Source organism: Mercenaria mercenaria, chromosome 13 (genome assembly GCF_021730395.1).
Source record: "Mercenaria mercenaria strain notata chromosome 13, MADL_Memer_1, whole genome shotgun sequence".
Lineage (NCBI taxonomy): Eukaryota > Metazoa > Mollusca > Bivalvia > Venerida > Veneridae > Mercenaria > Mercenaria mercenaria.
This window is the reverse complement of record NC_069373.1, coordinates 16,100,292-16,113,499: the sequence shown is the minus strand read 5'-3', so window position 1 is coordinate 16,113,499 and position 13,208 is coordinate 16,100,292. Positions and strand designations below refer to the sequence as shown.

Below are 13,208 nucleotides of genomic sequence, written 5' to 3'. Positions count from 1 at the left end.
CGAAGAAGTCTCCTATGCCAAAACCACCTTTTTCCATGATCAAAGCTAAATCAACTTCGCACACAAAATTTCCAATAAACAACAGAGAATACACGACATTGTGTCATCTGTGCCTGAAGCGTTAACTCCACCCACTCGCCTGTAAAAAAATTCACCTATGTACGGCAGTTGTTATCGATAAGTGGGTAATTGAAAAGGTGACGAAACTCGTTTGTTTATATTGTCTGTTACCATACAGATTTAAGGAAATACAACTGTTTGTTTGAAAATGCACGTGTTCAGTTGCTGATGTTTGACTTTTGACTGTTTTATGGATTAAAGAAATTGTGACAATGGCAGGTGCTCATTGATTATGTGCAGCTTTTGATTGTTAAAGGGATTAAAGATGTTGTGAAAACAGCAAGTGCTAATATGAATGTACATTAATTGCCCTTTAAAGAATTACAATTAGCGACTGTCAACTCATATCTGCAGCTGTTCAGTCAGCAAAATCAGCTATATCCAGATATACATGACCTACAGTTTGTCATTATCCTACAGCAAATGGACATGTCCAGGGCTATTCTAACCCAGAGTATTGGCCTCTGGACCATTGTAGTGAAATACAGATCTTAACTTTAGAAACTATGAAAAGAGAGCTGTAGGGACACTGGCAAGAGACTATACTGGTCACAAAGGCCAAATTGCTGTGGGGTCTTATACATTGCCTCGACTTGGTATACGGAGAAAACCACTTCTCCCTTGAGGCCTGGGGGAGAAGTGACAGGGGTTTAAGTCACTTCTCCCTGAAATCGTGTTCTAACTAGACCCCTGGGATGTCATCAAGGTTAACTGAAATAATGTGAATGACCTGTTGGTTACTGCAAAGCACTCATTTGCTAATACATGCAACATCTGTCTCCTGTCTGGTGTATCACAGAGAATTATCAATGAATGAAATATCCAAAGTACTGTATTTTTAAGTTATAGATACATGTAAGTAATGCTGTAAACAAAAAGCTGTGGCATTGAAAAAGGGGTTGTCTTTAAACCTACCACATTTAAGATTTAATACAATGGCATTAAATTTGGTATCTGTTTATATGATATGGCCAGTGATAGTCACTTACTGGATGCAAAATAACACAATATTATCAAAAATAAGTTAAATACTGAACAGGCGTATCACCTCTGTTAAATACCGGCCTTATTTCATTTCAGAAGACAAGAAATAAGACAGAATTTGTCCTGATATCTGTGGCATTTTAGGCAGAAATACCTTATTGGGACACATCAGAAATAATTTTTTACGTATTAGAACTACATGTAATATTTTATGTAGATTTATGTAGTAATTTATATATCTTATTTCATAAAACAGAATGAAAATGCAATACCTTAACGGTTCCTCTTTGTTCCTGGTAGTATATTTCTCAATTCAAAAAAAGCTATTTTATCTCAGAATCGTATGGTTACACTGCAACTGATAAAACAAAACCGAAACTAAGCTTTGTCATTTTCTTTGAAACGTCATGACGTCTTTCCTGTTTACGAACGTTGGTTTCCAGCGCTTTGTTTAAATATGCTACTATAAGAAATAGTTCTAAAAAGAGTTGTTCGATTGATTTTATTTGTACAATAATTTCTTGAAAATGGTATGCAAGAAAAAGATTTGATTACTGGCTGTAGGTACAGATGGGAATATATGACTCTCAGGAAACTGTTTACATAGTAACTCAGCCAAGCCTTGTTACTGCCTAAACAGTTACCCTCGAGCCAGGTATTCCCATCTGCACCTACAACTAGTGAAAGTATTTTATAATCTCTGACAGACTATATTTCTTAAATCCATCTTACATAATATTATGAGCTTGACAAAAAAAAATCGATATCACAGTGGTAGAGCATCCGCTTCGAATGCAGGAGGTTGTTGGTTCGATTCCCGGCTGCATCATACCAAAGACATGAAAGTTGCTTGGCACTCAGCATTAAAACGGGAACTGGCCTCTTCTCTCATACCTTTGTGGCGATGGATTCCATCAGGAATGAGGTGTCAAGAGTGATTGATATAAGTTGTAGAACTTCCGACCTAAAATAAATTATGTATAAACCCAAAAAAATTCTGGCATACTGGTTATCTCATAATATTTTTGGCATTTTCAAAGATACTTAAAAATTTAAGATCCTCCTTACCACCCTCAAAGACCTTCAAAATAGTGTTTAATTTTTATTTAAATCTTGCTTTAAAAAGCAACAGTTCACAAAAAAATCAAAAGGATTTGGTAGATGAAACAGTAAGACCTGCTTTCTGCTCTCTATCTCTGGAGAAAAGTCTTGGGCTAAAGTTATCACCAACAATTAATAGGGGGTTAGCACAAAACTATTGTATCTTATTCTTTATCTATATACAGTTACAATAGTTTTGCACTAAGCCATTATAGCTCTAATTTTTTCTGTTTACCTTGCAGATTTGTTGTAGTTCAGTGAAAATCAATGAACTAATTGCAAATTTTCCTGCTCTTTAATTATTCATCACAAATACATTGTTATTGACAAATAAATTGCAAGGACTTGTTTAAATTGAATGTAGATATATATCTGATATCTAATTAGCTGACTATCTTGTCAGTCAATATTGATACGGAAAACCATATTTCTCTAATTGCAGTCAATATTGCAATGTGTCATCTAGCCCTTACCCTGCTAAATTTCTATAATGAACTTGTCCATCTTTCAATTTGGACAGTACCATTAACTGTAAAAAGGGGTGTTTACCAAAAAGATACTGACTGAATGGCAAACAGTGCAGATCAGGATCAGACTGCACAGATGTGCAGGTTGATCATGTTCTTCACTGGTCACAAAGGCAGAATCAGTCGTGTCCAGCATGATAAGGGCTAGAACTTACTACATCATAAACCTTCTCAAAATCATTGCAAATGTGGTTGGTTCAATTTGGAATCATTAATATATTATGACGTGTACCGCAGTTAGCATGTATTAGGAGGCATATAGAACTTAATTTGGAACTTTACAATGGCTTTAAGGTATAAGAAAATGAACAATTTCTTATTTAGATTAAGGAGATATAGTGTTACTTAGATTTTGTTGTCAGGAGAAATTATGTAAATTAGTCAGATATTTTGTCACATAAGACCATAATATTATATTTTGATCATTTTATGTTGGAATGTATATTCAATGAAGTTGACCCTAAGTTAATTAAGAAATGTTCAGAGTCATAGATAATTCGTATTTGCTTTTGTTAGATCAGCATTAAAGATTGCTTCTTATATTTGCATCTTAAATATAAATTCAATTATACAAACTATTTTTAGCTCACCTGAGCAATGCTCAGGTGAGTTTTTCTGATCGCTCGATGTCCGGCGTCTGTCGTCCGTCGTCTGTCGTCTGTCGTCTGTCGTCTGTCGTCCGTCGTCTGTCAACATTTAGCTTGTGTATGCGATAGAGGCTGTATTTTTCAATTAATCTTCATGAATATTGGTCAGAATGATAACCTTGATGAAATCTAGGCCGAGTTCGAAAATGGGTCATCTCGGGTCAAAAACTAGGTCACTAGGTCAAATCAAAGAAAAACCTTGTGTATGCGATAGAGGCTGTATTTTTCATTTAATCTTCATGAATATTGGTCAGAATGATAACTTTGATGAAATCTAGGCCGAGTTCGAAAATGGGTCATCTCGGGTCAAAAACTAGGTCACTAGGTCAAATCAAAGAAAAACCTTGTGTATGCGATAGAGGCGGTATTTTTCAATTAATCTTCATGAGTATTGGTCAGAATAATAACCTTGATGAAATCTAGGCTGAGTTCGAAAATGGGTCATCTCGGGTCAAAAACTAGGTCACTAGGTCAAATCAAAGAAAAACCTTGTGTATGCGATAGAGGCTGTATTTTTCAATTCTTCTTCATGAATATTGGTCAGAGTGATAACCTTGATGAAATCTAGGCCGAGTTCGAAAATGGGTCATCTCGGGTCAAAAACTAGGTCACTAGGTCAAATCAAAGAAAAACCTTGTGTATGCGATAGAGGCTGTATTTTTCAATTGATCTTCATGAATTTTGGTCAGAATGATTGCCTTGAGGAAATCTAGGCTGAGTTCGAAAATGGGTCATCTCGGGTCAAAAACGAGGTCACTAGGTCAAATCAAAGAAAAACCTTGTGTATGCGATAGAGGCGGTATTTTTCAATTGATCTTCATGAATTTTGGTCAGAATGATTACCTTGATGAAATCTAGGCCGAGTTCGAAAATGGGTCATCTGGGGTCAAAAACTAGGTCACTAGGTCATATCACGTAAAAACCTTGTGTATGCGATAGAGGCTGTATTTTTCAATTGATCTTCATGAATTTTGGTCAGAATGATTACCTTGATGAAATTTAGACCAAATTCGAAAATGGGTCATCTAGGATCAAAAACTAGGTCACTAGGTCAAATCAAAGAAAAACCTTGTGTATGCAATGGAGGCTGTATTTTTCAACTGATCTTCATGAAATTTAGCCAGAATGATTACCTTGATAAAATCTAGGCCGAGTTCGAAAATGGATCATCTGGGGTCAAAAACTAGGTCACTAGGTCAAATCGAAGAAAAACATTGTGTATGCAATAGAGGATGTATTTTTCAATTGATCTTCATGAAATTTGGTCAGAGTGATTGCCTTGATGAAATCTAGGTCGATTTTGAATATGGGTTATCTGAGGTCAAAAACTAGGTCACTAGGTCAAATTAAAGAAAAATCTTGTGTCTGCGATAGAGACTGTTTTTTTCAATTGATTTTTATGAAATTTGGTCAGGTTGATTGCCTGAATGAAATCTAGGTCGCATTTGAATATAGGTCATCTGAGGTGAAAAACTAGGTCACTTGGTCAAATCAAAGAAAAACTTCTGTATGTGATAGAGGCTGTATTTTTCAGTTGATCTTCATGAATTTTGGTCAGAATGATTGCCTTGATAAAATCTAGGTCGAGTTTGAACATGGGTCATCTAGGGTCAAAAACTAGGTCATATCTAAGAAAATGCTTGTTTTATCGCAAGAGACCAATTTTTTTGTCCAATCTTAATGAAAATTGGTCAGAATATTTGTTTCCATGAAATCACTAGGTCAAACATGTTTTACACTGTTATGGAGTGTTTCTTAGGTGAGCGACCTAGGGCCATCTTGGCCCTCTTGTTAAATTAAAGCCTATCCCAAATATTTATATGAGCCGTGCCATGAGAAAACCAACATAGTGGGTTTGCGACCAGCATGGATCCAGACCAGCCTGCGCATCCGCGCAGTCTGGTCAGGCTCCATGCTGTTCGCTTTTAAAGCCTATTGGAATTGGAGAAACTGTTAGCGAACAGCATGGATCCTGACCAGACTGCGCGGATGCGCAGGCTGGTCTGGATCCATGCTGGTCGCACACCCACTATGTTGGTATTCTCATGGCACGGCTCATATGTATATAGAACCAAGTATCAGTCAAATTCAGCTGATACCAAATAAAATTAAAACAAATTCCACTTGTATATATTCATTGAACTAAGTATTAGTTTAATTCCGTTGATGTAGTAGATAGTGGGAGATGTCAAAGAGTCGAGCAAGTTGTGTATGAGAAAAATTGGAACCGCTGTCAAATACCCTTGCTGCATGAATGTTAGAGTCAACTAGTATGGCCTTGACACCTGGTTTTACTTTATCTGTGTGATATTCCAGCAAGTGTTAAGTATTATTTGCCACCTTTTCTCATATTTTTAAGCCCCCCACTCCCCACCCCCATCATACTCTCCAACTCACATTTGAAATTTATTATACATCCTTTCCTCACGTGACCATTTTTAACCTTTGCGATTGGCTATTGTATCCGATATCTTTGCAAAAGACGCTGGAACACCTTTTCGAAAAATGACTTAAATTTTTTTGGGCAGAAATGCATGTTCGTCCTTTTAGAATGAGGCCGACAATATGGGGTCAGTAGGATTAAGGTTAAGGTCACTGATACTAAAAATAGAGTAATTTGAGAGGTGGACTTAGTGTGTGAGTAGACTGCATGGAGACAAAGTTTAGAAGGGTTTCTGGTGTCACTAGTCAAGGTCATTACCAAAAATAGAAAAAAAAACGTTAACTAATGACTCGAGTCAGGAATGACATACGGCATTGAAATATCTGTGGTTCTGGTAACTGTACTTCTAACTTGCATGATGGATACAGACAGTCAGATGTGTATAGTTGACTGTGTGATGCAGAGTTGCAAAACCTGATTTTTTTGTGGAATTTCCACGTTTCTTGTTACTTTGTTATGTTCAAATATGAAATCTGTCAGGATAAATGGTGCATAGACCAAATTGCAGTAATTGCTTTTTTAGTAGAAAACATTTCATAGTACTGTTTTCAAGAGAAACAACTTGAAAAAACTTCTGATGGGAAAAAATATCTTCTTTTTTGTACTTGGAACTTTTTTTTCCCCTCAGATGTACTGGGGTTTTTTTTGGAATGGAACTTGGCAAGTGAATATATGACGATTTGGATGCTGTGAAAAAAAGTTAAGGAAATTAATTCCTTTTTTTACTTGACATTTAGTTGTGCTGAATGTGTCTGTTCTGTTATAATCCTTCTATTAAACTACTATAATAGGAGTGAAATTTTGCTATCTGAGTTAGCTGTAACCTGGTTATAGAGGCTATACACATTACTAGTGGAATATTGTTTCAAATTTCCATGGAAACCATCATTTATTTTGTCATTACTCCATAAAATGAAAGCCATAGTAGTATTTGTTCAAAGGTTCTGATATCTGATTATGAAATCGGTCATTAGTGTCTGGTCAGGATCCATGCTGTTCGCTAACGGTTTCTCAATTGCAATAGGCTTTGAAAGCAAACAGCATGGATCCTGACCAGACTGCACAGATGCGCAAGCTGGTCTGGATCCATGCTGGTCGCAAATGCACTATGTTGGTTTTCTCATGGTGCGGCTCAAAATGTTTATTTGGTGCCATTATTCGCAGGAATGAATGTTTTCATGTTTTGTTCATCTTGAGTGTGTAATGCAATCATATAAAATAACTCTAAATGCTAAAACTGTTTCTCAAATGAAAAGGTTACAAAATAACAAGTTTAGATATAACTACTTTGTTGAAATAATTAGCTGACAATGTTTCTGCAGAAAATATATGCTTTATGGTATTAATATGTATATAAGGGTTGAGATGTCAAGAAACATTTTGAAGTTCGCTCTATTAAATAAGTCATTCATTATTTAACAATAGTAGCTGTTGTGTTATAAAAGATAGATTTTCATAGTTTATTTCTGATTCTTTGCTTTCAGACGGCAGCCATGATGGATAAAAATATTCTCTGGAGAGTGTGGCCATAATCCCCATGGATATAATTCCAGACAGTTGACGATAGTGCTTTTTGACTATGTAAGATTTATGAGGGTGGTTCGGATATTGTGATATAGTGGCTCAAGGTGACAGCTTCTTATCATCACTTGATTTTAGTTCTATTGTTGCACCGCTTAAAACCGTCAAGATTTCGTTCGCAAACTTTCGCAGCACTTGGGACGGAGGGATGAACTTTCTACGCAGGAGATTCAGCTCAGGGGACCTATCTGGGGAGCTGCGGAATGATGATGAACTTAATTTTTCGAGACTCAATTTCTCTAAAAGGGGTCCATCCCCGAGCGCACCAAATTCTCCCACCAAAACACAAAGTACTGCTGGATTTTTCTCATCATCTTCATCTTCCAGTCAACCACACAAACCAGCTTACAATAAAGACCGATGCAAAACATTACTTGTCATTGATGATCAACACACTAATTGGTAAACTTATTTCTGTCATTTTAATGATTCTGGAGGTTTACAAACTGCATTTTAATTATATTACTGCACGGTTTCCAGTGTTATTTCAAATCAAATCAAATATATTTGTATTGCAGATTCGTAAGTTTGTATAATAATTGCCTTATTGATTTAAGACAATTTAAGTGGTTTTATTTTTGGATTGAGTTTTTAGCTCGACTATTCGAAGAATAAGTAGAGCTATCCTACTCATCACAGCGTGGGCGTCGGTGTCACACCTTGGGTTAAGTTTTTCGTACCAGTCCACATTTTGACAAAGTCTTTTGAGATAAAGCTTTGAAACTTTCAACACTTGTTTACCATCATCATGGCCAGTTATAGGCAAGAGCACATAACTCAGTCAAGGATTTTGGCTGAATTATGGCCCCTTTTGACTTAGAAATCATGGTTAAGTTTTTCGTACCAGTTCATATTTTGACAAAGTCTTTTGAGATAAAGCTTTGAAACTTTCAATATTTGTTTACCATCACCATGTCCAGTTATAGATAAGAGCACATAACTCCATCAAGGATTTTGGCTGAATTATGGCCCTTTTTGACTTAGAAATCTGGGTTAATATTTCGTACCAGTTCATATTTTGACAGTCTTTTGAGATAAAGCTTTGAAACTTTCAACACCTGTTTACCATCACCATGTCCAGTTATAGGCAAGAGTACATAACTCCATCAAGGATTTTGGCTGAATTATGGCCCCTTTTGTCTTAGAAATCATGGTTAAGTTTTTCGTACCAGTTCATATTTTGACAAAGTCTTTTGAGATAAAGCTTTGAAACTTTCAATACTTGTTTACCAGCACCATGTCCAGTTATAGGCAAGAGTACATAACTCCGTCAAGGATTTTGGCTGAATTATGGCCCTTTTTGACTTAGAAATCTGGGTTAATATTTCGTACCAGTTCATATTTTGACAAAGTCTTTTGAGATAAAGCTTTGAAACTTTCAACACCTGTTTACCATCACCATGTCCAGTTATAGGCAAGAGTACATAACTCCATCAAGGATTTTGGATGAATTATGGCCCATTTTGACTTAGAAATCTTTGTCAAGTTTTTCGTACCAGTTCATATTTTTTGTAAAGTGTTTGACATATTTTATCACTTGTTTAGTATAATAGTCTCTATCTGTAGGAAAGAGAACATAACTCTGTCATCTTTTTTGGCTGAATTATGGTCCTTTTTGGATTTTGAAATTGGTTCTGTTTTCATACAAGTCCATGTTTTGTCAAAACTATTTGACATATGGCTTTTAAACTTTGAACACTTGTTTATCATTATGATTTCCATCTGTAGGCAAGAGTACATAACTGTTTTGACTGAATTATGGCCCTTTTTGGACTTTGAAATTGGCTCATATATTGCCATTTAGTGCAAGACTTATAGAAATCAAAGTAATAAAGGAACATTGTTTGTCTAATCTATTTATTCCTTTTGTCTGAATATCCGTGGAAATATTTTGACCCCATTCTTCAATCAATTCTTCGAATAGTCGAAAGCGCTGTCATCAGATAGCTCTTGTTTTTTGTGAGGATTAGTTGATGACAATTCAATTATGGGCAGGTTTTAGTGGGTTTTAGTGAGGGAATGATAAAGACATTTAAGTAAGCTGAGGACAGAATAGTTGGAAAGTATTGGATCCCTTCTGCTTAATTTTGCATAATTTTCAATGTTTGTTTGCTTATTAGAATGGAATGTTACACAATAGTAAGTAAATGTTAGATTTGGGATTTTTTTTTTTTCTGAAAAAATAAAATTCAAAAAGTTTGCCTAGAAGATTAGAAACTTTCATCAAAATGTGTTATGTTGTCAATACTACAAAAGTCCTAAATGTTGTTCAGTCAGTTATTCTGAAATATTTCCTTAAAAAATGCAGTGATAAGGTGTTTGGGTATATACAGCAGAAAAATAATTTTGATGAAAATGTTTGGTCCTTTTAAGGGATTTTGGAATTACATTCTTCCAGTTCATCCCATTTACAATTATGATGGTAATATGCAAAAGAAAAGGCGCCAAAATTAGGATGACACCACTTAGTGCTAACGTGCTGCAGCTGTTCTTGTGAAGCCTGCATGTAGTCAAGGAGAACGTTCCTTAGATGACTTTGCAGTTGTTTTGTCTGGTGAACTACTGTCTGGGTAGCTGACAAAATTTTTTGCAGTATATAGAAAAGCCTTGTTAAATAAGATACTTTTACAAAAACTGAAATTATTTTTTCTGAGTTCATACAAAGTGAATGTGATCAGCAGAGTAACAATGAATATCTATCATCAAAACACAGAAATGTTTGATAAATGAACTACATCTTTACAAACAATCTACCTTACCATTACATATTCTGCCTTACTGTCCCGTATGATGGATACTTAAAATATTCTAGAAAAGTTGTCCCCCTTTGAAAATGAAATGTCATTTGTAAAGAAATGAAAATAAAGTATTTCTGATAACTATGTTCCACCTAGTTATGTGAAATTTCAGCTCTGGGACATTATTGCAATTGCATAAAAATGAAGATATATTACAGTTCTTTGAAAATGATGAGGTTTTAAAGGCATTGAACTGTCCAAAAATGTGGTCCCTTTATGCAGCCCTTTTCCAGAATTCAATGTATGTATCAGAATACTGACAATTGTTTTGTAGAGTAACGTACACGTTTTATATGCTGTTCAATTTTCATTTTAAAAAACAATGTCTTTCTATGATTTGGTGTTGTTTGAATTTTTTTCTCCAAATCTAAGGCTAAACGTTAAGTCTTGTTGCCCATTAAACCTGATTGAATTCTCTTTGGTTTGGATAACATTGGTTTATGCTTCTTTGATTATATTAAGGAAACCTTTATGTAACTTTTATTTTTTTAGGGCCAAATACTTCCAGGGTAGAAAAATATTTGGAGACTGGGATGTCAGAGTTGAGCAAGTAAGTGATTACTTTTTTATTATAAGTAGGCAATGCTGACTTGCACTGTTACTACTGTGAAAGCTTTAACATTTGTTGGGACTATTTTTCATGTTGATTTTTTTTTGCATCAAACCACAAAATTAAGTCCAAACAAACAATTAAAAGTCCCATTCATTATATCTTCAGAAATTGAAATCACCACAAAACAGCCATTTTATCTCAAACCATGACTTTTTATGCTCATGAAATTAAACTTTTTCATTGTTTTCACAATAAGCGTAAAGTTAAAAAGAAAATGGCCAAGTAGCATGTTTTTGCTAAATACATTTTTCCACATCTTTGTGAAAAGACTGGTTCAAAAGAATTGAAAAAAAAACTTTCTTTTGATGATCATTATCAAGGTCGAAAGCATCTTGATTTCTGTAGCAATACAGTTTTTTGCCAAGCAAGTTTCTAAAGATACACGGAGAATTTCACTTTAGACTAAACTCTCATGAATAATTGAGTTTATTAGCTTCATGCTACACTTGTCCCTCACACTTGCTTCAACTTTGTGTTTTGAGAATTCCTGAGCTTTGATAAACACATGTCTCTTACACTTGTTTCATCTTCATGTGAGAATCCATGACCTTGGACAAACACATGACCCTCACATTTGTTTAAGCTTGTTGTGAGAATCCCTGACCTCGGACACACACATGACCCTCACATTTGTTTCATGTGAGAATCCCTAAGCTCTCCCTCACACTTGCTTCATCCTGATGTGAGAATCCCTGACACATGTCCCACTTATTAGTTTCATCCAGATGTGAGATTCCCTGGCCTCAGACAAACACATGTCCTTCTTATTAGCTTCATCCAGATGTGAGATTCCCGGACCTCAGACAAACACATGATCCTCACACATGTTTAAGCTTGTTGTTAGAATTCCTGACACATGTCCCTCTTATTAGCTTCATCCAGATGTGAGTTTGCCTGGCCTCAGACAAACACATGTCCCTTACTTACTTCTTACATCTTATACTTACTTCATCTTGATGTGAGATTCCCTGACCTCAGACAAACACATGTTCCTCATACTTGTTTCATCCAAATTTGAGATTCCCTGACCTCAGACAAACACATGATCCTCACACATGTTTAAGCTTGTTGTGAGAATTCCTGACACATGTCCCTCTTATTAGCTTCATCCAGATGTGAGTTTGCCTGGCCTCAGACAAACACATGTCCCTTACTTACTTCTTACATCTTATACTTACTTCATCTTGATGTGAGATTCCCTGACCTCAGACAAACACATGTCCCTCATACTTGTTTCATCCAGATGTGAGATTGCCTGGCCTTAGACAAACACATGTCCCTCATACTTGCTTCATCCAGATGTGAGATTCCCTGGCCTTAGACAAACACATGTCCCTCATACTTGCTTCATCTGGATGTGAGATTCCCTAAACTCTTGACACAGTCCCTCACATTGACTTTGGCATGATGTGAGAATCCCTAAACCCTGATAAAACATGTCAGTCACTGCTTGTAATGTTAGAATCACTGAACTGCGACAATACATGTCCATCACACCTACTTTTCTCTGTGATTTTAGTTACTTACAACACTAGCCTAATAATCTGAGAATCCCTGAACTCTGACAAGATTGTACTAATGGGAGTATTTTGAACCAATGCATTTTTCTGTTAATTTAGCTCACCTGAACAATGGCAAGAGAATCTGATATCTATGTTCAGATTCCAATATTTTACTTTAAACAACTTATTCTCTTGAAGCCTCTGAAAGTCAAGCATTTTCTTTATTTCGCACTGTCTTGAAAAACCTAAAATGGCTGTCAGTCTTCTTCAGGAGTTGTCCATATGGGCAACCATTGGTGATCATAAAATAAACTTAAATATACACATGCTGCTAGAAAGGAAACTTTTTGTTAGTTTGAAACGGTCGATTATCAATATGTAAGTTGTTTGTTGAACAGCCCTTGAATAACAGTGGCATGTCTGATTTTTGAATTTTCCAGAAGTGCACTTGCTTTTGTCACTGGAAATTGCTAATGAAAAAAAATCACAAATTGCTGACAGAATATTTATGAGAATTGATAGAATACATTAGCCTGTTTGAAAGCATGGTATTATAGTTACATTGGGTCACTGGCTTTCACTATCAAGAATTTTACTGGAAAATGACTTTTATGACATTGTTCTAGCAGATGGGTCATGATTTACTTACTATCACTGGCAATGAAAAATGCAGAGAAAGTAGTTCTGAGCAAAATTATTTCCAAGCCCTTTTTCAGCTGGCATGTTCTAATCTCTGGCCTGGCCCGGCCTGGCCTGGCCTGGCCTGGCCTGGCCCGATGAGCCCAATTTCCGACTGAGCCGGGCCAGGCCAGGCCAGGCCAGGCCATAGATTTCAATTTCGTGAAAGTGATTTCTATAGCAACTTTAAAATCTGACTTTTGGAATAAGTTTG

The 13,208-nt window shown here is 35.9% G+C and overlaps 1 protein-coding gene across 5 annotated transcripts in view; it reads left to right on the top strand.

Moving 5' to 3' along the window:
- The window catches only part of LOC123529641 (synapsin-like), a 173,275-nt gene that overhangs the window by 57,130 nt on the left and 102,937 nt on the right, over nucleotides 1-13,208 (top strand). For all 5 annotated transcript variants that reach the window (XM_045310046.2, XM_045310049.2, XM_045310045.2 and 2 more), the window contains 2 exons: nucleotides 7,307-7,805; nucleotides 10,694-10,751. In XM_045310046.2, the coding sequence (XP_045165981.2) occupies nucleotides 7,552-7,805; nucleotides 10,694-10,751 (312 nt within the window). In that variant the 5' untranslated portion in view covers nucleotides 7,307-7,551. The remainder of the gene's footprint in view (nucleotides 1-7,306; nucleotides 7,806-10,693; nucleotides 10,752-13,208) is intronic.